We start from the raw sequence: 25273 nt of genomic DNA on the forward strand, positions 1-25273 counted from the left end.
CTTGTTTGCATATTCAAAATTATTATTTCTGAATTGAAAGTTCTGTATTCCTATTTACGATATATGTTATAATTCAGCATACAATTAATTATGGGCAGAAACTATCACCTAAGAGATAGCTATTTTTTTGTGAACCATGAATTACTTGCCTGTTAATACCCTGCAGTTAGTTTTTATATATAAATAGGAATATTCTTAAAATTAATCCCCAGTGCCTTCTGAATTAAAAATACTTTAGAGAAAGAAAATACTGGAATTATAAATCTAAAGAATGTGACGTTTATTAAAAAAATGCTGTTTCTGTTTAAATTGTTTCTGACAAGTAGCATATTTCTCAAATTCTTTTCTTGGTTTGCTAATAAGATACTCTCCACTCTTAATGATTTGGCACTATGACTTTCTGTTGTTTCCACGAACTACTAAAAAATAGTAACATTCAGACAACTAAGCCAAGCCAAAAGTGGCAGCATGTAAATACAAAGCCTATCTGCTACTGCTATGAGCTGTCATAAGACAGCCATTACAGCCATTTTCATAAAGTTGAGCTCAGTTGGAATCTACCTTTAAGTAGAGTTAAACTGCATATGTTTGGCCTGATTCATGCTGCATATAATGTGTGAACCTGCTGATTATGCCTTAGTGATGTGTATATAAACCAGGTATTTCGACTGATTTCTGTACATAAGGCAAATTGTCTTCACACAAATTTCAACTTTTTTTTCTACTGCAAGAGATGAAAGGTTTCTGATGTTGAAATTGTTTGAAATCAGGCAAATCAGGCTTCATACTACTACAATGTTTGATTTCCATAAATAAAGTGCAGGGGTTTGTGCTTTGTGCCTTTACATGGTGGTATTTTTATGGACATTACAAATTACTGCTTGACAGAATGAGTTTTGAAATAGGCTTTAGACTTTGGGGGTTTGCTTAGTTGATTTTGTTTTTTTGAGCAGTTAAGAGCATGTCAGAACAGTATAGAAATTATATAATCCCACAATATTTTAAACATTTAAATGCAGTGAAAAATGAAAAGGGTGGGAGAGAGTGCTTTTTATCCTTCTCATTTCCTTCCTCAAATACGTATTTAGACTATATGCATCATAGTTTTGTGAAGAAATAAAAAATGAAAGATTTGGACAATTGCAAGAAAACGTAAGATTTTATATTTTAGTCAATGGATAACCAAGTCACAAAAAATGAAATTTTAAGAGTGATGGTAAATGTTCATGATACGGTTGTGCATAATGCTTTACCTTACAAGTGGTCCTTGACTTACAACTGGTTGCTTAGCAACCATTCGAAACTACCAACACCTTGATTTGAAGTTCTGGCATGTATATGCGCACACATGTCACATGACCACTTTTTGGGCACTTGGCTATCTGCCCACAATTCACTGCTGTTTGTAGTGCCCTACATGGAAACCAATGTTTACTTCACATTTCTAGCAAAAATCACCCCATAGCAAACAATGGGCTTGCTTAATGACCATGGCATTTGCTTAATAAATGCCACAAAAACTGTTGTAAAATCTGGGTCTCCTTTTCAATTGTCATTACTTATAAATCAGTATTATGGGCTTAATTACAGTCATAAGTTGAAGACTATATTCATGGTTTATGGAGTATGCCACGATTCATTGGGTTTTATGCAATACTAAGTCATAAAGTGGTTCATAAATCACAATGATTGGATTCACCAAAAATTTTAAGCCTAAATCCAGTAAACTAATTGTGCATTTCCTATATTGTGTGAATCAGGACACTGCCATTCTCATCCTTAACCAAGATGATAGAGGCCTGTATTTGGTTAATTTCAGATGAACTCTGTTTCAGTTAGAACTGTTTTTAAGATTTACCTTTGATGCACACCTTAATTTTTATATATGGCTCGTAAAGAGTCTGTCCATTGTTGCCAAGTAGTAACAAAACAACCACTGCATTGAGTTATGGCTAGTTATGGTTGAATTGTTCATTGTAGAGCCACAGATCTTTTAAGATATCATTACACCTTTCCCAACAGCATTTTTTTTTTAGAAAAAAATAGAGATGGATCCAAAAGTTACTTGATAACGTCCTTTTCCCCAATTGCTAAAAGCCATACACAAATTAGTCCCTATTGACATGAATCATTAGAGAAAATTGGAGAGTGGGGAGTGGTGACTGCAAAGAAGCTGTAAAGGAGGCTTGCAGGAGAGCTTAATTTGTAATGATTAGTCACTGAACTTTTGATGTCATGTTTTGTAATGTTGAGAGTGTATATTGTCACCTGTAGGCTTTTGTTTCTGTGAATCTCTCTTTTGTACTCTTCACTGAACTTCATGTTTTCAGGTCTTTTTTTTAATGTTTCTGAATCTTCCCAGACCCCTCCTTATTTGTTCCTATTGTATATTTCATCTCATTTTGTATCAGTTCTTCCTCTCACCCCCACACCTGTCACTTAACCTTCCTTTCTGAGCTTGAGTCATTGTTCTTTTGCACACAACAGATAGCTAATTTTGTTGGTTCGAAACAGCAGTAGAAGAAAAGGCTGCTTTTCCTGGGCTATGCATGTTTCAAGACTACCTACCTACAAAGGCAGCTGTTGAGATCAAGATCAAGGAGGGCAGGCTCAGGCAAAGGCATTTGTGAAAGGGAAGCACTTTTCTTGGGGAACAAGATTTTAGATTCTAAACTTAATATTAAGTGTGAAGAATTGGCTTCCTCGTTGGATGCATTATTTGGTGACTGTTACAGCAGCATTAACTGGGCATTTGCAATGCTAGTGTGATATATATCTGGTCTATGCAAAGGTTGTGTTCATATAGCACGCTCTGCTTGTTTAACCACAGTTTACTAAACCATGATTTACTGAACCTACTAAACATAATATACACTAACAACACCTAAACAAATAAAATCATGGCTTATCTGATGCATCCTCCTATGCTGATGTTTTAAGTCGTGTATTTCTGTACCTGGAAATTTCCTGGTATAAAATATTCCAAAATAGTTATTTGACTTTAATCTTTGGTAACAACTATGTTGAATCTGCTGAGAGAGGCAAGTGGATGCTGACTATAAATTGAAAAAAAAAAGATGATAATACCCATCTGTCTTCTGAACTAATTTCTTACAGCTAGAAGTACTTGGGGGGGGGGGAGAGTGATGCAATAATTTTTCAACTGTGATTAGTGTATTATAACAACAGGATATATTTAGCTTTTTTGCACAGCTTTTTGTTTTTGACTAAATGGCTCCTATACTATTTGGAAGTTATTTGGAGTGCAACCTGAGAGAGCATTAAAAGGCAAAAATACTTTTGCTGTTATCTTTTGCAAGGCAATTTGAGGTAGACTCCATACTGGTTGTATTTAATGTTATTGATGGGTGTGAGGATACCTTGATTATGGATTTTATAATCTTTTTTTATATTTTTATTCTTAAATTGTTTTTGAATTGTTTTGCTGTTTTAGAGCCATCCAGAGTCTCATATTTGAGGGGGCAGCTACATTAATTGATATGATGTAATAAATACTATGAAAACTATATATAAAATCAGTTTGTAGTATATGCCAGGGAAACTTCATGGCTCTGATTTTTCTGCCATGGTACAGGGTTTTGAGTCAGTATTCTGTGATTGGACAATTAAAATGCATTTTGGAATTCTGATCAAAATTCCTTTTTACTGTAAAAAAATTGAGTGGGGGAGGGTTGAGGCATTAAAACCTATTCCCTCTACAACAGGGGTCTTCAAACTTGGCTCTTTTATGACTTTTGGACTTCAACTTCCAGAATTCCTCAGCCAAGCAGCCAGGTTTGAAGACCCCTGCTCTACAATATGGTTGTTTCTCTCCTGGATACTGATGTTAGCAGTATTGATACCACTGCTAGGAGCATTAGCAAAATAGTAATGTAATTCTGATCAACCATAAAAAGTAGATTGCATAGAGAGCCAATCTAATGGCTTTGTATACGTTTTGTTCATGTTAGTTGAAAGCTTTCCCCCCTACAGATTATGTATCAATGAGTTAGTTTTTATATGGAATACAGTACTTAGTCCTCTCTTATATATACTTACATAACCTGGGAAAATTAGTAAATGTTGACTTCTAGTTAGTTTCCATGGTCAACCTTAAGTATTTTATTGATTTTCAGTCTGATAAAAGAATTTGCTTTTGAAATACTTTTCAAAGGTTTTATTGAAATAACTCATGTGGAAATGTGGCTTTCTTGTATTAATTACACTATAACCTGGGTTACAAGGTACTCCATTACAACTTGTTTGGGCAGAAATATGCAGTCTCTGAATTTCCATACTTCAATTAAATCCCAAGAGAAAACACTATAAGAGAATATATCTCATTAGTTATTTCACAGCTTAGGAACTGTGGGCCACTAACAATTCTCTGGATAATGGATATATAGTATAGTAATGAATAATACCCCATTACTTCAAAAAAATAAGTTTAATTAGGAAAAAAATCATTAAATGAAATTCATATTCTGAAACACAATGAAGTAGAAAAACAGCTACCATTTTTTTAGGGGAAGAGGGTTTTTTTAGAAATTGTAATGTGAATTTTAGCATCACATGAGCTTTGCTTTGTTATGAGTAAGGCAAAAAATATGATACCGAAATAGGAAAAAAAGCCTTTGTTAAGGTAATCAATCATGATAAACAGGCATAAACGTGGCCTCTCTGTATCATGGGCCAGTGTTTCTCAACAACTTTAAGATGTGTGGACTTCAACTCCCAGAATTCCTCATGCTGGAGAATTCTGAGAGCTAAAATCCACACATCTTAAAGTTGTTAAGGTTGAGAAACACTGTTATGGGCTACTATTGTTTCTTTGTCCAGCCAGAAAATGTTCTGTACCCATTTTATTAAAATATCAAACTAACAAAATGGAACAATGAAACAGTATTAAAAACCATAACTTGCAATAGATTCCTTGCCAGCTCTGCTTTGGGGACAGACACACTGGAACTATGAGTGACTGAGCAGTTAAAACCATGAACCCAGTAAGAGGCTCCAAATTCTAGGTTTAGGAACACAGTAATTGGTCTGAAGGTGCAGAAAGACAAGGAGAGCAAAGGAAATAGAGTAGGATGGTACATGAGCATGAAAACCTGACATGATGGGAACTCAAATATTTTAACTGTTCTCATATTCTGTGCCAGATGAACAACCCTAGAACTAAATGTCCATAAAATGCTGGATGTACAGTAATCTTTATCGCCAATCATACTTTGCAAAATGTGGCTCCTGGGCTAAAAAAGGTTGTTATGCTTCTGATTTAGTCCAATGAAAATTGAGCATGCTCAGTGGCCATGCTGTGGATATAATTTACTTGGACTTCAGTAAGGCATTTGATAAAGTAGACCACAACCTACTACTTGATAAGATAGAAAAATATGGGTTAGACAGCATCACCACCAGATGGATTCATAACTGGCTAAAAACCACACTCAACGTGTAGCCCTCAATGGAACTGCATCTACATGGCGGGAAGTATGCAGGCCCAGTACTCTTCAACTTCTTCGTCAATGATTTGGATGAGGGGGATAGATGGGGAACTCATAAGATTTGCAGGTGACATCAGGCTGGCAGGAATAGCCAACATTCCAGAAGATAGGCTTAAGATGCAGAAGGATCTTGACAGACTTGAACATTGGGCGCTATCTAACAAAATGAAATTCAAGTGAAACAAGTACTGTTCTACATTTAGGCAAGAAAAACCAAATGAACAGGTACAATATGACTGGTATTTGGCTCAATGGTAGTAATTGTGGAGTCCTAGTGGACAAATCACTTAAATATGAGCCAGCAATGTGCTGCAGCTAGCAAAAAAGCCAACACAGTCCTAGGTTGCATTAATAGAGGCAGTGCTTTCTTTTCTAAAAAAAAAGTGCCGGAACTCACACATGTCATATAACCTGCCTTGCCTACCCTACAAGGTTCCATCCAAAAAAGGTGCCGGAACTCTGTTCTGGGTGTTCTATGAGAAAAAAAACTCTGAATAGAGGGATAGAATCAAGATTACATAAAGTGTTAGTACCACTTTATGATGCACTGGAAAGACCACACTTGGAATACTGCATCCAGTTTTAGTCACCATGATGTAAAAAGACTCTAGAACAGGGGTTTCAAACTGCTGGCCCTCCTTTGTATCACAATCAATAACTATACCTAACAAAAATAATTGTGGAGTAAATTTTACCCTCCTTTTAAAAATTCTCTGGATATTCCACCATATCTTAATCCAGAATGCTTTTATCTCTCTGCACGACCACCAAATATGATAATAAGTAGCGTCCATACAACCACATCTCCAACATTTAGGTTGTAAGTCAGGGTACATAAAAGACATTTTTTGTGGATCAAGGTGCCATCTATAAAACATTTTATAAAAGTTCTCCCTTAAGTTCTGTGCTTGTGTAAATTTGACATTTCTCTATACCCCCCCCAACTCCCCCAATGGATTCTGTGAGGTTCACAAACTAGCTGAGAGGTTCATAAACTAGCACCCCAAAATATGTGTTGCTTTAAAAATTGAGGGACAAGTACAGAATTTTTATCTTAACTCTGGGAGCCCTGGGAGCACAGTGTTTAGAATGTAGTAGTTGTTGTTGTTAATTGCGAAGTTGTGTCCGATCCATCGCGACCCCATGGACAACGTTCCTCCAGGTCTTCCTGTCCTCTATCATCTTCTGGAGTCCATTTAAGTTCACACCTACTGCTTCAGTGACTCCATCCAGCCATCTCATTCTCTGTCGTCCCCTTCTTCTATTGCCCTCAATCTTTCCCAGCATTAGGCCCTTCTCCAGTAAGTCCTTCCTTCTCATTAGGTGGCCAAAGTATTTGAGTTTCAACTTCAGGATCTGGCCTTCTAAAGAGCAGTCGGGGTTGATCTCTTCTAGGACTGACCGGTTTGAACGCCTTGCAGTCCAAGGGACTCGCAGGAGTCTTCTCCAGCACCATAGTTCAAAGGCCTCAATGTAGTATTGCAGGCTAACTCTGCCCATAGTCTGGAGTCTGACAGGGCTCAAGGTTGACTCAGCATTCCTTCCTTCCCAGGTAAAATGAGGACCCAGACTGCTGGGGGGGGGGCAATATGCTGATGTAAACTGCTCAGAGACTGCTGTAAAGCACTATGGAGCAGTATATAAATCTTAAGTGCTATTGCTATTGCCATCATAATTAACCAAGAGGGATGAAGACTTTTTTTGTATTCATTAGAAAGTAACATTTTAGGAATTGCTTTTAAAGGTTACAGGCTAAAGGAAAGACTGGAAAGCAAAAGAGGGAAAAGAATGGCCTAAAAGTCTAGTACATAAATAACAAATAAAACAACTTGGAAACAGTTAAGCTGTTTAGTGACTACTGTCTGTGACCATAGGACTGTAATAAACAGTCATGAAAATATTATTTTCTGATCAATGTGTGCATTTACGACTAACTTTTGTGTACTTAACAATAACTCATGGCAGAGTGGCAGTAATGCTGGTGTGGTTTTGCAAGAGAACTTTATTTAAAAGAGACAGCAGCATACAATGATCTTTGCAGCATCTTTTTCAGTCGTGTTCGCTTAGTGACCATTTCACTTAATCACTGGGTCATTGGAATGGAACTCAGTTGCTAAACAAGGAGTCAGTACAGCTACTCCTTGACTTACAAACATTTGTTTAGTGATTGTTTGAAGTTACAATGGCATTGAAAAAAATAACATGACCGTTTTTCACACTTAGATCTACTACAACATCCCCATGATCCTGTGATCAAAATTTGGACGCTTGGCAACTGGTATGAATTCATGACAGTTGCACTGTCCTGGGATCATGTGATCACCTTTTGTGACCTGACAAGCAAAGTCAATGGGGAATTCACTTAACAACCCTGTTACTAATTTAACAACTGCAGTGATTCACTTAACAACTGTGGCAAGGAAGGTTGTAAAATGGGGCAAAAGCCACTTAATAACTGTCTTGCTTAACAATGGAAAGTTTGGTTCAGTTGTGATTGTAAGCCAAGGATCGATCTGTATAATGTGATGTCTATGTGTGGTCTTGTTAATGCGCTACCTTGGATGACTACATGTTGCTTCAGCCAAAAGCAAATCTAAATGTTGCCTTCTCTGCTGCTGTAGATACAAATAGCATAGGATTGTTTGAATTTCACTAGTGCTAGACCTTAAACCATTTTTGCATGCCAAAAGACTATGTTCATTCAACACATGTATAATGGCTTATCATGTGTGAAGCTGACCACAGTTATTCTTCAGACAGTTGGGACTGCTCTCTTTAGAATTTTTGAATGAAACACAATCTCCGCAAAGAAATTACAAGTCAAAGATAATTCCTATTTTATAAATTCTAGGAAACATGGACGTCTGGATCAGATTTTAAGGGCTGTTTCCTCTCTCCATCAGTTGTTTTTCCCAACTTTCATCAGCTGGAATGTTACACATGTCATTTGAATAAAGCAATGTACTTCTCTGTGTTAGCTGGGATATACTTTGCGGAAATGGGCAAATACCCTGCCAGAAGCATCTGCAAACAAGAGAGGGAAAAAAGGTCAAATGCCCATCTTTTCAAGAAAGTGCCAACAATAAGTCTATTGTTATTGTACAGGATCAATGGACTCACAACGAAGATGATACGATCTGGCACACTTCGTGCACTGTATCAGAATTCAATGTTGTAACTGTTCAGTCAGCTTAACTTGTCATATCAGCTCACTTGATACCACAATCAGCAATAATTCAACTGCAAGCAAGATTTTAAAATAATGTTTTAATTATTCATGTTATTACTCTTCTGGCTGATTATATTCTATATAATTTGGTATTTTAATTGTAACCCAGCCAGGGTCACTTAGGAGTTAGGTGGCCTATAACTACATTGACTATGTGTCTTTTATTATAAAGCAGGGGTTCTCAACCTTGGCAACTTTAAGACTTGTGGACTTCAACTGGGAGTTGAAGTCCACAAGTCTTAAAGTTGCCAAGGTTGAGAACCCCTGTTATAAAGGATGGCTCTTTATTCAGAAAAGTGTTCTTTAGATTGATTTATTTTTCAAAAACTCACTTTTGTCCTTTATTTTGGTCATTTGATTTTTACTGAATAAATGGTGCTACCTAATAATGTATATAGACTTTCACATTCATGTGAAACACATGGAAACTGAATTGTCTTTTTAAAAATAAAGTTACATATGCTGTTTGATTTTAGATATCTTTATTAGAATATGTGTTTTTATATTTCTGGCTCTTGAATTTTCTTTTATAAAACTAAGTCATAAACTTAGAGCCATGGCGGCACAGTGGTTAGAATGCAGTACTGCAGGGTACTTCAGCTGACTGCAGGCTGCCAGCAGTTCGCAGTTCAATTCTTACCAACTAAAGGTTGACTCAGCCTTCCATCCTTCTGAGGTCGGTAAAATGAGGATTCAGATTGTTTTGGGCAATATGATGACTATTCTGACACAAACTTAAAATGATCTCTTTTAAATCCTGTCAGATAGTTAACTCAAAAGAAACGATCTTATAATAAACAAAATATATTTTAATGGAAAAGATTACTTGCGTTCACGTTGAGATTGGTGCTGCTGGAAATACATGTTTGTTCATCTTTTAGATCCTTCCTTTAGGTAAGAAGATATTGCTCTTTATACCATCTTTATAATGACTGAGGCTATTGTATGACCTCCATGGCCCATGCTTGTTACCGACAAAAGGATTCCCATGTGGCTTGTGTCCAGGAAGTCTCCCAAAGACCTTTGGAACTCCTCCCACTGACCCATCCATATACCTAGCATTTAACCCAATAACTGCCAGACACTCCAACGTAGAGCTGGGCCATAGAGCTATATGGGCCAGAACACTCCCCGCTTGGAAATTTATATTTCCACTACTAAAATAGTAAAAACGTAGCATCAAGGCATGCAATACTCATTGTGGTTAACTTGTGACTAAATAGGTAAAAACTTGGTATCAAACATGCATAACTATAAGGTAAACATAAAACATGCACAATTATGAAAAAGGCAAGTGTTACATCAAACAATGCATAAAACAATACATAATTTGAGGTTTAATCTTATGGTTCAGTCTTCATCAGCAACAGACCAAATCGGTGATCAGCCTGGTACAAGTGTCTTTGAGTCATGACCTGACTCACGTGGCTTCACGATCTGGATCTCAGCTGGGTAAACTAGTTCATCAAGTGGGTGGGTCCAGTGCGCAAGTCCCCTGGGCCAACAGTTCTGGTATGCAGTCTTGTCTCCCAGTGAGACAAGGTCTTCTTCTTCCTGTGAAGGAAGCTGGAACCAAATCTGGAAGAGAAAAAACTGGAACCCAAGCTTCTCGGGAACAAGGGGAACTGGATTCACAGGATACTCAGGAACTGAAAAACCTGGAGAGACATAAACAGCTGGATCTGGAAACATAGGAACAGCTGGGGCTGAAGAATCAAGATCAGGAACATCAGGAAACTCAGGAACAGTGGCTTGAGCAGAAGAGGTTCAATTGTCTAAGCTGGTCTTTCTTAGCAACAGGACTCGGTCAGTGATTAGTCTGGTGTAGAGCTAGTTGCTTGTCGTGATTCCTTAGACAGCATCTTAGGTTCTAGGTGTAAGGCTGCTGGGTGCCTGTCGCTGTTGCACAGGTGGCATTTCACCTTAGCCGTGCAGTCCTTGGCCGTGTGATCCATGGAGTCACAGCATTTGAAACATATCCTATTCTCTTTGAGTAGGGTCTTTCAGTCATCTAGGGATTTCTTCCTAAATTCTCTGCAATCATTTAGAGAGTGAGAGGACTTGTGTATCGGGCAAGTTAGGCCTTTGGTAGTTGGATGAGGGTTCGAAAGAGCGTTTCTCGGTATTTGTTCGTCTGGAGACTTCTTTGGGGAAGGCGTGATGTCTGTTTTATACACCAAAGGTGTGGTTCTATCCATAGCTTGGGAAGAACTTCGGTTGGGGCTGAAGTTGTCATTTGTTGGCTCGAAGTTGCTGGCATTACGACGTAGTTTTGCTTGGTCGGTCACAAATTCAGCGAGTACAGCGAAGGTGGGTGGTGCGTCAGGGTCTTGGTTCCTGTGGGTTTCTGATATTTTGGCCCATTCGTCCCTTGACTGCTTTGGTAGTTTTCTAACTATGATCCTTTGCTTCTCGAACTGATCGAGGCAGGTAAGTTTCGGCATGTTGGGTTGCTCGCGAACTGAATGTAGCATCGAGAGCGTGTCAGCGAATTCCAACATCTGGGTGTGATCGTTGATATTGATGTTAGGGAAAGTGTAAATGCAATTCAAGAGCGACTTTTCTGTCAGTTCATGTCCGCCATACCGCTCGTCGAGCCTTTCCCAAGCTTTGAGAAGGGCGGTAGCTGGGTTGCCTAGGTGGGCTAGTTGAGTGTTCTCTACTAATCGTGTGGAAGCTGGTCCCAGCCATGTTTTCATGTGTCCGAGCGCTTCGCTCGATGTTATAGCTTCATCTTGGATAGCGGTTTGGAACGTGAGCTTCCACAATACGTAGTCCTTCCCCGGTTTATCGGGGAATTTGTGTATGCCCTTGGATGCCAGATCTATTTTGCTTCTGTAAAGTCTCATAGGGGTGTAACTGGGTGGCGATGGTACATCGCTTCCAGGAATAGGGGCGTGTGCCATGTTTGGCTGGTAACTTCCTTCGGCGTATTGGTGGCTGGGTGTATTTTGCCATGTCACGTGCAAGGGACCTTGTTGGCTTGGTCTGAACTCTGCTGCTCTGGCATTGAGCTGAGGGAGCCCAGGCTCTTGCTTGCTTACGTGTTGGAAGGTCTGTGTTTCTGGTAGAGTGTAGCTAGCTTCCTGGTAGGCTGTCAGAGCTGATGCTCGAGGCTGTCCTCTGTAGTCAGGATTGGTGGCAGTTCCTTGGGGCGCTTCCTCCTGTTGGTGCAGCAGGGACTCTAGTGACTCTAGTGTGGCTCTAACTCTTTCAATCTCTTCCCTGAGCGACGGCTGGTGCTGCTGTAGGGCTGTTTGCAGTATAGGTGGATCCATCCGATTGCCATTAGTGGTATGGTTTGGTGGGTTCTGTGGGGTAATAATGGTGGGAAGATCTTGTGGCACTCCCCGCTGTGCAGTTGTTGCCGTTGCTGGGGTAATAATGGTGGAAAGATCTTGTGGCACTCCCTGCTGTGCAGTCATTGCCATTGCTGGTAATCCCATCAGGTTCGATGTGGCAACAACGGCGGGAGGATCTCGTGACCTAGGTGTCGTGACATCAACTCTGCAGTTGACCAGCGAATCAGGTCGTTGAGATTCCTCTGTTCGTCTACTCGGTCTTGGGGGGCTTGTGGCTGGCTGTGGCGCTCTCATCTGTGCATTCTGGAATGCGCTTTGGTTGTCCACATAGGTCTGTACGCGGCTACGATGCTCTTCGTTTTCCAGTTGTTGTCTGTCTGGCAAGAAAGTGGTGTACTGGAGTATTTTCTGAAGGCCTTCCGCTCTAGCCATTTTGTCTGCCATAACTCTTTGGCATTGAGTAAGTTCAAATTCTTCTTGGGCGTCCTTTCTTTTGGCCTTCATTTTGGCTGCTATAGCCTTTCGTTTGGCTTCCATTTGGGCTGCTTCGGCTTGTAGCTTGGCCTCTATTTCAGCTTCCTCAAGTTCTATTGCCGACAACTCCTTCTTTTTCTGCCTCTCCTCTTGTGCCACACGAAAGACAGCTTCAGCGGCTTTAGCATCTAAGATTATTTGCTCTTCCTGTGAAATTCTGGATGCTCGGCTGCGGCGGGAGGATGCCTTCAAAAGGCGGGAGGCGCATGTGACCTGCGATTGTTGGGACACGCTGGAGTGTGCCTTGGACATGTGGCGGAAAGATGAGGCCTTTCCAGATACATGAGATGGATCCGCGTACGATCGTTGGGATGGTGCCTGTGAAAAGCGTGAAACTTCGGACTCGGCTCTGTCGACCGGACTGCCTCTTTGGTGAGGCTCGGGCTGTGGGGAACCCTGTGAGCTTTCTAGAAACTTCTTGCGTTCCTCGTTTATTAGCTTGAGGCTTTGCATCTCGCTGTCGACACTTGGGTCTCTTAATTGTTCTTGAATGTCCTTGAGTTGCTGTTCAGAGTCCATCCATTGCACATAGGCGTCTTCCTTATCTCCTTCCACTGCGTGTGCCCATTCTGGGGAGAGTTCCTCCTTCTGTTCGTGGTAGAGTTTGTATAATCTCTCCCAGCTTCGTTCATGGCGCCTGTGGATGATGTGCCATTTCTCCATCAGATGTGAATGCATGGCGTCTGTGAGTTTTCAGCATTGTCTAAGATCGTATTGACCCTGAGACATTATTGGCTTTGTTGAGGCTTGAGTTTCAACCTCTGCGTACTGGTCAAGGTTGGCTGTTTGCAGCATCTCTCCTTGATTGACTGGTTGGGGTGTCTCAACTAGGCTGGTTAATTGAACCCCTTTGTCCAAATCAATAAGACACTCCTCCATGGTTAGGGTAGGTTCCGTGTCCTTCTCAGCTATTTTGAAGAGAATTTGAATAACTTCTCTCTTTGACCACTAGGGGTCGCTACTTGTAGATCAGCTTCTGAGGTGCTGTCTGTGGGTGGAGATGCCACTGGGTGCGTTCTCCTGTGTTTGTGGGTACTTCAGTGCAGTTCACCCTTTCACCACTAGGGGTCCCTTGCTGTGGGTGAGCTACCAGGGTGCGCTGGCTTCGAGGTTCACCCTTTGTCCACTAGAGGGGCTTCTCTGGGTGCGGTTAAAGGCTTGCGTGTGGAGCTTCCTTTAACCACTAGGGGGCGTCTGGAGAAAGGCTAGCCAAATTCTTTCTATTGCCATGTTACTGCTAGTGAGCCACTGAGAGAATGTAGAGGTACAAACTGCCACTTGGCGTGTTGCAGGCTGGAACTCCAGGTCATCAGCTGTGATAATAGGCGAAGGCAATTGGCTCTTGCTTCCTTTCTCTCAAGCTGGGACAGCTTAGCCTTCAGCTTGAGTGAGTGAGTGAGTACTTTTGGTAAGTTTGCTCTGTGCCCTCTAGGGGGTGTTAAAAAAACTAGCCAAATTCTTCCTATTACCACGTTACTGCTAGTGAGCCACTGAGAGAATGTAGAGGTACAAACTCCCACCTGGCGAGTTGCAGGCTGGAACTCCGGGTCATCAGCTGTGATAATAAACAAAGAGACTTGGCTTTGATTTCTTCTGCCTACGTTCCCTCAAGCTGGAACAGCTTAGTGCTCAGCTTGGGTGAGTGAGTGAATGCTTCTGGTAAGATCACTCTGTGCCCTCTGGGGGGTGTTGGTAACTTGGGATAACTTTAAGTAGCTTGCACTTTAACTAACAGATTTGCTCTGTTGTGTGCTGAATTAATTGTGGCTGTTGTGACTCAGCTAGAAAAAAAAATTGCATGACCACCAGGGGGTGCTTCTGCAATGATTCCTCCTTATAACATTGGCTGAAATTCCGAGCATACCTAGGGCTGTCAGATGAGTTCATTGAAGGGCAAGAAACCTTGCTTTTGTCTGAACTTTAGAGGCAGTCATTAAACAGTTCTTTGTTTCAGGCTGTGTGATTCACTAGCAAAGAGGGGAGGGGGAAAAGCCCAAGCTCCTTTTGGTGTTAAAATTCAAACTTTTCATGCAAGGAACAAAAGTGTAGATTTTTCTTTTTCTTTCTCCCCGCTATAAACATTAATTTGAGAACAGGTCCAAAATAATTTTGAATCAGATACAAGGCACTTTTCACTTTGAAGGTTAGCTAGGAAGCGAATTAGCATAACAAAACTTCTGAATCACTCCTTGAAAGCTGTCTTTTACACAAACACACTGGCTTTGCTTTGCAGGCTTTTAAAGGCATCAAGAGAATCTTTACTTCCTTGAAGGTTAATGTAGAGAAAGGGCTAACCAATTTGATTCTCTTTCTTCAAACTGTTGCAGCTTTGAGAGAAGAATTAATCTTTGCCAATTTACTATTTGCTTTCAAAAGATGGCACAAATTATGAGTATATCTTCTTACTATTCTGACACAAACTTAAAATGATCTCTTTTAAATCCTGTCAGATAGTTAACTCAAAAGAAACGATCTTATAATAAACAAAATATATTTTAATGGAAAAGATTACTTGCGTTCACGTTGAGATTGGTGCTGCTGGAAATACATGTTTGTTCATCTTTTAGATCCTTCCTTTAGGTAAGAAGATATTGCTCTTTATACCATCTTTATAATGACTGAGGCTATTGTATGACCTCCATGGCCCATGCTTGTTACCGACAAAAGGATTCCCATGTGGCTTGTGTCCAGGAAGTCTCCCAAAGACCTTTGGAACTCCTCCCACTGACCCATCCACATACCTAGCATTTAACCCAATAACTGCCAGACACTCCAACGTAGAGCTGGGCCATAGAGCTATATGGGCCATAGAGCTATATGGGCCAGAACAATGACTCTGTAAACTGCTTAAAGGTGTTGTGAGTCCATGACAGCCAGTGGACCCGGCAGCTGAGTCTGGGGAATCAGAGGAGGAAGAGGGGTTTGGAGAGCCACCAGAATCAGAGGGAAGCTTTGATGAGTTACAAGACTCACAATCTGATGAAGAGCCTGGCCCCTCCAATTGTGGTCAGGATGAGACACAGCTGTGTGGGGAAGATGAGTCAGACTCTGAGGACTCACAGCTGGAAGTCATTAGAGACGCTCATAAATGAAGGCAGTTAACTAGAGCAGGTCAGAGAGAGTTAATACGGCAACTCCAAGGGAGGAGGAGAAGGCATTGAGAAGCCACGCCTTGGGGCTGCTTAATAAAAAGGGAAGATGTGGGCGGTGCTGGTTGCTGGGCAACAGTTGCAAAGTACTTCATGGGATCATGTTCTGTTGGTATTGCCGGTGAATAATTCCTTGTTTTGCATTGTGTTTCATGTGGACAATTTCCTCCATTTGGATTGTGTTTTGTTGCTTTTGTTTTTGAACCATTTGGCAGGTTTGTTACCAATATTAAAAGGGGTTTTGTTTTCTTCTGAGTCTCCAGCCTATTTCTCAAAAGGGGTTTTGTCCTTGTGCATTTAACAAGGACGGCTATAGGCTGGGACAGAACAGAAGGCTGTAAAGCACTGTGAAGCAGTATATCAGTCTAAATGCTATTGCTAAATGCTATAAATATTTTTTATTCTAATGTACCTCTTTCAGATTTGCCCCTTTCAAGTTTATCCTTTATTTTTTTCCCAATAAAATATGGTTATCATATCTATAAATTAAATTAAACAAACAGAGATTGTCCCATCCCAATATACGTGATTCCTTTTGGAATCCATTTGATAATAGTTTTTGCTAATAGGTGCTAGAAAAAATGCTTTTGTGAATGACTTGCAATTTTTGTCATCGTAATAAGGTTCTCCTTGCATGAATACATTACTATACGTTTAATTCACATACAAATTCTGAATAACTTCTCTTCCTTCCACATATACACACCCTAAGACCTTTTAAAACCATGTGTACTATTGTTTCCATGGCAATTGCAGTATTTGCAATGTTAATGTACAACCACTTCGGAAGGATGTTGTCTCCATTTAGGGAAATTGGGGGAATGATGGAAATGAAACGTTTTGAAGATTACCTGTGTGACACATCTCTGCACCTGGCAAAAGACACTCCTCTTTAGGAAGAGTCGTCCTAAAGTAAGCTTTACCTTCTCTCCATTTAAAAAAATCGAATGGAATCGGTTGACCGAAACCACCGTTCCAGTGATGTCTCCACAGTTAAGCAACAGAACGCGTTAACAAAACGGGTCGATTTCACACCCGAAACTTCATTCATTCATGTGAACTGGGGAGCGATGCTGACTATCCGAGAGAACCTTAAACGGGGCGAGGATGCGCTCCCACCCATTTCACGATCGTGGAAAAGGGACCAGAGGAAATGAATGTGTGGCTTTCGGAATGGAGTTGCCAACCGAGAGCCATTCACCCTCTCCACCGGAAACCAGCCCAAATACCGTAAAATAAAACCCGCTTTTTTTACGATGCACCGGTGAAATCCTTGTGCAGGCGATTGTCGCTGCCCCCATCGGTCAGCCCGCCCGCTGCCTCTTGACCATCACCAGCTACTTCTATTGTCTACGGCTGCTGGTGCTCGGAACCGGGGCGTGCGTAGAGCTCGTCGCCCTTGTGCGTACGCAGCGCCGGGCCTTCCCAAAGAGGGGCGGGAGTGGAGGTGGCGCTTCTTGTCGCACTTGGGCTGACTTTAAAAGCGCCGCGCGATCTGCGGCTCCCCGGCAGCCGCCGCAGCGCTTCGCTTGGATGGTGCGCCGGTTCCTCGCCTGCGCGCTCTGAATGCATTGGGGCAAGCGCTCCTGCCGTCGCCGATCCCGTATTTTTCTTGGTGGGGCTGGAGGGCTCGCCTTTCCCATGCGGTTCTCGTCGACCATGTCCCAAAATTATCTTTTAGCGCCCATCCAAGAATGCCCCTCCGATTTCCTCGTCAAGGATGTGAAATTGGCGGTGCTCGGAACAGGGGGCGTGGGGAAGAGCGGTAAGTCCCGAGGAAGCGAGGCGAGGCGAGGCTGCTTGGGGATGGGGGGGGGGGCGAAGGGAAGGATCCCGCGCCGTGATTGAAATCAGGGCACTCGGGCAGAGGAGAGATGATTAAAAACGATGGTCCAGAAATAATAAAAGAACGATGCTCTGTGGGAAGCATGGAAGCCGGGAAAAGGTGGGAATGTTGGAGAAAATAATCCTGACAGGTGAAATTCTGTCTGCCGTTCCCATCGCAATGCCGTCCAGATATGCAGGAATGCAACGCCCATCAGCCACTGAATAAAAATCCAGCAGTATGGAAGGGCTTTGGGATGGGCAAATGGGAGCTATGAACGGATTGGGTGGGTTAAAGAGTTTCGCTTCAAGCAGAACATAAATTACTCTTGGGTTAAACAGAAAATTCCTCCACGCTTCCATAGGCATCAAAGCGCTTCATTTAGCTTCCTAATCCATATGCCATAGCCCAAGTCACCTTCCTCTGGGTCACCTCCTGGGGAGCCATGCTGCTTGCTAGAAATGGTTAAGTGGCTTAATTAGTCTTTCCCCAGTTGCTTTCATTTAACCAACAAAAGGTTCTTTTTCTTTTCAGCCATGATTGTACGGTTCCTCACCAAAAGATTTATTGGAGACTATGAACCCAACACTGGTGAGTTTTCTTCTTAAGAATTCTACCTTCCCACCAGCCAACTGTGAGGTTTGAGTGAGGGTGGCATCTATGCCATAAAGAATCTGCTTTGGCCTCTTCTTTTAGGGACCTCTAGAAAACTTGGGAGTGCAGGTATTTTCCCACCAAGCCCTCCTAGAAAGGAGGAAGAAACAAGGCTCTGAAAACTATTTACTAACTAACTAAAGCTCCAGAATCCCATTGTGAAGCATAGTCTTACATTACACCACACTGATTTTTCTGCATAAATCGGGAGGCACGTTTATGGTGGCTGGGGTTGCACTTAATGTTTGGGGGTTGAACAAGAGCTGCAACAGGTAGGACATGATCTGAAATAAGTGAGGGTAGGATTTTTCCTTCCCTCCCCCAAGACTTGGGTGGAATCTAGGAAATCTTGGCCACATGTTTAATTTCCAAAGTTTACACCAATTTTCTGATGTTCCACAACTGAAAATGGGGAGCAATTAAACCAGTGCAATTGTTGGCAGTCATATTCTTAGATACGTATTGGGTTTCTGGGGTCCCCACCTCTGGGGTGTCGTGGGCCAACATGAAGAGACTAGCAGTTGTCCTGTTTCTCAGGGTTATTTCCTACTACCAATATAAGTAACAATAACAATAATAGAGTTGGAAGGGACCTTGGAGGTCTTCTAGTCCAACCCCCTGCTCAGGCAGGAAACCCTATACTATACCATTTCAGACGAATGGTTGCTCAGTTTCTTCTTAAAAACTTCCAGTGTTGGAGCATTCATAACTTCTGGAGGCAGGTTGTTCCACTTTTGTGCAAGTTTGTCATTCACTTTCATGTTTATTTTTCCAGGGAATCTGTATTCAAGACTTGTTCATATAGAAGGTGATCAAATTTTTCTGCAGATCCAAGACACACCAGGATGCATGGAGGTACAAAAACAGTCTTAAAATATGTTGGTTCTGATGGCCAAATGGGATTTGCTTCTCTGTGGTTGCAGAAACACAGTGGGCTTTTTATGGCATAGTATTTGCATATTTATTCATTCTATTTTTATTGGCTCATTGCCTCAAATTACTTTTTACGAAGAGGGAAACAAACATAGGAAAAGTTGATTAGGCTTTTATTATGTAATCATTTTGCTTCATTTATTCAATATTTCTTGCTGCTTAAAGGAGTATTTCATCATTAAAAAGTCTCCAACGTACAACTGTAATATAGCCAGGCAATTACAGTAGTAAGTCTTGACACTAGTAAAGCTGGTCATCAGATGACCAGGTCTAATTTTACGATCTTTTTTGCTGTGGTCGTTAACTGAACGCATTAGTTGTTAAATGAATGCTCCAGTCATTAACCAAACCCATGTTTCCTATGGGGTCTTTTCTTGTGGAAACCAAAGATAAACACCAGTTTCCAGAAAAAAGATGGTAAATTGTGGATAGGTGACCATGGGGCGCTGCAAATGTGGGCTGATTGCCAGGTGTTCAAAATTCTGTCATGTGACCACTGGGGGAGGACACTGGATATTGTAACTTGGATGAAGTAGCTTTTGGGGGGGTGTCTGTTGTAACTTTGAACTGTTGCTAAGTGACGAATTGTAAGTAGAGGACTACCTGTAAAATTATAGTTCTTACTGCTTTAACAAACAACCAGGGAGTAAAATATTGTTGTCATTCCCAGTTGTTTTACTAGTTCTCAGAATTTTTAATCTGAAGTATCCCATAAATTTGGATTTCTAATCAAATTAGGATGTAATTGGCAGACACACATTCTAGATATCAGAAAGAAATCTCAAATAATCAAAGTGCCCCAGTTCAATTTTCCTAGGACTGCAATCCCTGGAATATTTTACTATTTCTTGGGTTATTTAAAATGTGTGGCTTAATATGTATGGAGCTCCTAGGCTCAGTACAAGAAATACTTGCATTTTTGTTACAGCATTAATAGGAGTTATGATTATTTGTTGTTCTGGGTAGTGCTGGGAGCATCTGTGTTAGAAGAAATGCACTTGACCTTTTAATGATCCATTTGGGATTAAGTGTGAGCAATCACAAGAGCATTGTTTCTTTTGATGCTTCAAGGCTGCATTCATCCAACTGCATTGTATTATGATGATCAAGGTTGAACACTGAATAGATCAGCTGTGAGATGAGCTTCTTTACTGAAACTATGGTTGCAATTGAAACCCTTTCTGTTCTTTGTAAATGTATGCAAATGACCATTCCTCCTTTTCAGATCCAACAAGACTTGCCGCAGATGCTGGATTCGGTTTCTGGTTGTCTCAAGTGGGCAGATGGCTTTCTCTTAGTCTATTCAGTTACTGACCATCATAGCTACCAGTTCATTCGGCCACTTTTTCTACATATCCAGAAGATCCGCCCTGACTCAAAAATCCCAGTCATCATTGTAGGGAACAAAGGGGATTTGATGCATTCCCGACAGGTTGCAGCAAATGATGGCCTACAGTTGGCCAATGAACTGGGTGTTGTGTTTCTAGAAGTTTCAACGAGTGATAACTATCAAGGTGTATGTGATGTCTTTCAATATCTTTGTAAAGAAGTTAGTAAGCAGCACAGTTATGGCAGCCGGGACAAAAGAAGGTCATCCATCATCCCACGTCCCAAATCACCAAACGTGCAAGACCTCAAGAGACGTTTCAAACAGGCTCTTTCATCCAAAGTGAAATAGACTTGAAATGGTCTTTGCTCAAAACTATTTTATTAACTACACCTTTATAAGAAGATTTTATTTTTGTATTGATGCTGTTGGTATGTACCTAGATAAAAATATACAACTTTCTTGGAATTACTTTCATATGAATTTTTCTTCCTCCCTTAACTATTGGAATAAAATGAAATAAAAGTGATTGAATTAAAACTTTATTTCTGTTCCATAGAGATTTACTGTTTAAATAAGGGAAGGGAACTATTTATTTATCAGATTTATACCCCAACTTTTCTCCAGGAGCTTAAGGCACTCTCTTCCAATAATAACCAATAGGTCAACTCATAGAGTTTCCACTAAAGGAGAATATTTGTAGCTCAGGGTTGAAATGAGGGGTCCTTGGTGCTCTCTGAGCTTGGTTGTTTTCTTGCAGGCATTTCATTACCCATCTAGGTAACATCACTATTACCTAGTGAACTGGCACTGATGATGTTACCTAGTTTGGGTAATGAAACGTCTACAAGAAAACAACCAAGCTCAGAGAGTTCCCATGGTTGATGGTGATTAGAATTCGGGTCTGCCTCTTTCTACAGTGCTTTAACTGCTACGTTTATAATGCATGTCAAATTCTGATAATGCCAAAATGTAGGCTGTGTTATTTTAGTTTCACTGAATAGCCAATAGGATTAAATCATCTCTCTATAAGATACATTTATAACTTGTTTATTTTGACTGATTATACTTCAAGCTGGTTCCTCCCTATGTAGAAAGAAATGGCAACATGTCTTATTTTGCAAAATGCTCTAAAAAGGTATCTGATTTTAACCTCCAGCTGACTTTGGGCGATTGCAAAAAAGCTAACCAAGATTCTATTTGCATTGTAGTTGGACAGAAAATAACCAACATAACCTAGGGCTGTGTATGCCTCTGGGGAGCTGAAAAAGACTTCCTGGCAAATCACTTCCATCTGATAATGACTATAATATTATAATATAATATGAAATTATAAAATTGAAATGCTTCCAGAAACTTTAGCTATCTAAGAGCATCAGAATTGGGCTTGTATTGTCCAACAACCATCCTCCAATGGTAAACTCAAACTTTGGAAAATAATCTTTCAAAAATAATTCATTCCTGCTTCTCCCCTACCCCACCATTTTGTTGATCGGGAGATGGGATGCTATAGTAGTATTTCTTATCTTGTAGGTTTGGCTAAATGACACCTTGAAGTGTCTTCCAGCTTCTAACATTTGTTCTAAAAGGGGGAAAACTCTGGAATTGAGTGTGCTCAAGTACTGTAATGATTTTAGATACTAGATTAAGATTCCAATTCATATGTGCACTCATGGAGGCTAAGGCCGATGGACTTCCAAGATGAAATGCATAGTTATGCATAGTTAAATTCTTAGTCACTGACCTATGATACATATTTTACAGATTATTCAATGAGCTGTATGATGTCTGTTGGCTTCATTTATAGGGCAATTTTGTCATTTGTACAATAGTTCAGGCTCCCCTGAAGGGAAGGTTAAAAAGATTACTTTTTAATTTTTTATGTACCCCATGAAAATGGAACTAACATCCAAACAAAGTCAGAGGACTGAAGAGTGTGCAAAATTTCTAGATATAAATATATTATCCAAGAGTAAATTCCATGAATCAGTAGGATTTTGCAGTAGATTTGTACAGTATACCAAATATTACTCCCATAATTGTGGGTGGATTTCACTTGAAATCTAAAACACCTTATCAAATTCAGGAGAAAGTTGTACTATTTTATTTTGCTTTAAAACATCCATGTTCATCCATCAGGTTCCCTAGATAGCCTTTGATAAGACTTTATCCTTAAATCTAATCTTACCATAGCTGTCTGATGCTTCTTTTTAACCATGGTTTGATGAGGTCATTATTATAGCTGAATATGCCCTTAATATTAAAACCATAAACTACGGCACATAAATCACAATAGTCTGATTCAAAAAAAATCACTCTGAAAAATATTGAGAATAATTTTGTTTTGCCTCAGTGTGTTGGAATACCCATTTTGCCTAGTCATTGTTGTTTCTAAACCACAATGGTATATAGCAGTGGTTCTCAACTTGTGGGTCGGGACCCCATTTGGGGTAGAACGACCATTTCACGGGGGTCACCAAACAAGGCTGTCTGCCATTTTTTTCCCCTTTTCTTTGGCCACGCCCCTGGCACCCAGTGATGTATAAGTGGTTGGGGGTCACCACAACATGGGGAACTGTATTATGGGGTCGCAGCATTAGAAAGGTTGAGAACCACTGGTATATAGACTGTCACTAACTGTTATCCAGTCAGTGTTTTCTTCTTCCAACCATGTCTTAGAATTGTGTGTGGATACTGAATCAGTTAGTAATCTTTCTAGCTCCACATTTTCAACACCTTCTCTTGCAGCTAGTATCTCTAATTTCCAGATGTGTTGGAAGACCCATCTTTTCTAGACAACTTGTTCCCTGGGATAATAGGATTTAATCTAATACAACTGGCCTAGAAGACATCTAGAAAGTCTTAACACAGACAAACTGGCTCCATATGCTGCTCAATTATATTCTTAAAATCCTTAGGATACATGGCCAATTATTACTGTCTGGAATTATGAAAATTATAGTCTAATATATTTGGATGCTAATGATGAGAACTTTAATTCAGCAACATCTGGAGTGCCATAGGATGCCTACATTGGATATACTAAAAAGCAGAATCTGTTCAAAATATCAGATAGGAATGATTCTGTGTAGAAGATGAGCAGGCTGAGCCTGAGGGCGGGGTCTAATGCATCATTAGTTTGGAGTTGCTACGCTTCCACAAGAGACCCAAGTCCAGCTCCCTATGAATTCTATTAACCCTTATCTAGTGCCAATTTGGTTTGACCATTAGTAGATCAGATTCTTGTGCATAAATTGCACATAATAAACTTTTAGTTCTTTGAATTCAGCTTCTGTTCCAGGTTACTTGCATCTGATAGATTCTAGGGTTTCTTTGACACTAGACAATCCATGCCTGTTGGGTCATTGTTTCAGAGACATTTCCTTATCTAAACAGAAACAGAATTACACTAGGTGGGCAAAAAAGCAGTGGGAGTGACTTCTGGCTTCTTGCTGGCCTCCATGTTGAGTTTCTTGTGGGAAGTTGGCAGAGATCAGTAGAAATCTTTCCTTCCTTCCTTGGGGCAGTGTGGGCCAAGAAGAATGCATGAGGGAAACAAGGGTATGTGAGAGGTGCGCTGGGGCCTGGTGTGGTTTGAAGTGCCATGCAGGTCAGGGAAGGCATGCAGGAGGGCCAATTAAGAAGGGTGTGGGTATATAAGAGGTAGAGCATGGGTTAGAGAATGTGCATGGGAGGAATAAGGATTTGGGAGTGTGTGTGGTTTTCAAGATGTATGGCACGGATCAGGAAAGCCATTTGGGTACTGCATGGATCAGGGAGAGTGCTCAGGGAATGGCATGGATCAGGGAAGGTGTTTGGGGGTACCCAAAATGTGCTGCCTGGGTCAGGAAGGCACTCAGGCAGGGGGCATAGATCAGGGAAGGCACAGATCTGGAAGCACATATGGGAGTTGGCACGGTCTGGGAAGGTGCACAGGGTTACTTCCCCTTCCCTTCCCTTCCCTTCCAGCAGACAGGTAAGTAATTGCTGCTTGGTGGGGGGAAGGAAGTGAGGGATTGCTAAACTGGCTGAGAAACTGTCACAAAATGTTGAAAATGAAAATCACATAATTGCACCAGCAGCCAAGCAGCATAGCGACAGTCAGTAGCACTGAAACAGCCACCACTTTCTCAAATTTCATTTCTTTGGGAGCCATGGATCCCAGATTCTGGACACATTCTGTAAGTTATCCCATTCATAATGATTTAAAATTCATTCTCCTGTGATACATCATTTTGCAGGTCATGACAATTAGATTTTCAATAGTATATAAATGTGGATTAAATATGGATCTAGCTGCATTGTCACTAAGCTGCAAAATCTTAACAGAACTGAGATATATGTAATTAACATTTTTATTAAATTCCCAGCCTAATTCTTGGTTTTGTTTGTTGTTGAATGATTCATTCAATTGAACGATAGTTCAGAGAACTAACAAACAGTTATTCCTGTCATGTTTCTTAAAGCTGGTCTATTGCAATGTATTTATATAGGGCTGCTTTTAAACATAATTTTCTTCCTTACTGGTTAGGGCAGCGGTTCTCAACCTGTGGGTCGCGACCCCATTTGGGGTCGAATGACCATTTCACGGGGGTCGCCAAACAACGCTATCCGCCATTTTTCCCCCCTTTTCCTTAGCTGTGCTACTCCCTTTTATTCTATTGGCTTTTGAAAGCCAATAGAATAGATTCTCTTGAATAGAGTCTAATTTTATTGGCTTTCAAAAGCCAATAGGAATTGTCCAGGCTGTCTCTGCCCTGCTGAGCCCGCCCAAAGTCCCATTCTGCAAACGGCGCTGCAAGTTGTCTGCAGC

General features: G+C 40.8%; 1 protein-coding gene across 1 annotated transcript; it reads left to right on the plus strand.

Moving 5' to 3' along the window:
- Positions 1–16931: 16931 nt before the first annotated feature.
- RASL11A (RAS like family 11 member A) lies at positions 16932–20915 on the plus strand. Its single transcript, XM_039356081.1, has 4 exons — positions 16932–17486; positions 18081–18137; positions 18976–19055; positions 20359–20915. The coding sequence occupies exons 1-4, from the start codon at positions 17288–17290 to the stop codon at positions 20809–20811; spliced, it is 789 nt and encodes a 262-aa protein (XP_039212015.1). The 5' UTR covers positions 16932–17287; the 3' UTR covers positions 20812–20915.
- The last annotated feature ends 4358 nt before the right edge of the window (positions 20916–25273 follow it).

This window comes from Crotalus tigris, unplaced genomic scaffold (genome assembly GCF_016545835.1).
Source record: "Crotalus tigris isolate CLP2741 ecotype Arizona unplaced genomic scaffold, ASM1654583v1 scf7180000017573.2180621, whole genome shotgun sequence".
In the NCBI taxonomy this organism is placed as follows: Eukaryota; Metazoa; Chordata; class Lepidosauria; order Squamata; family Viperidae; genus Crotalus; species Crotalus tigris.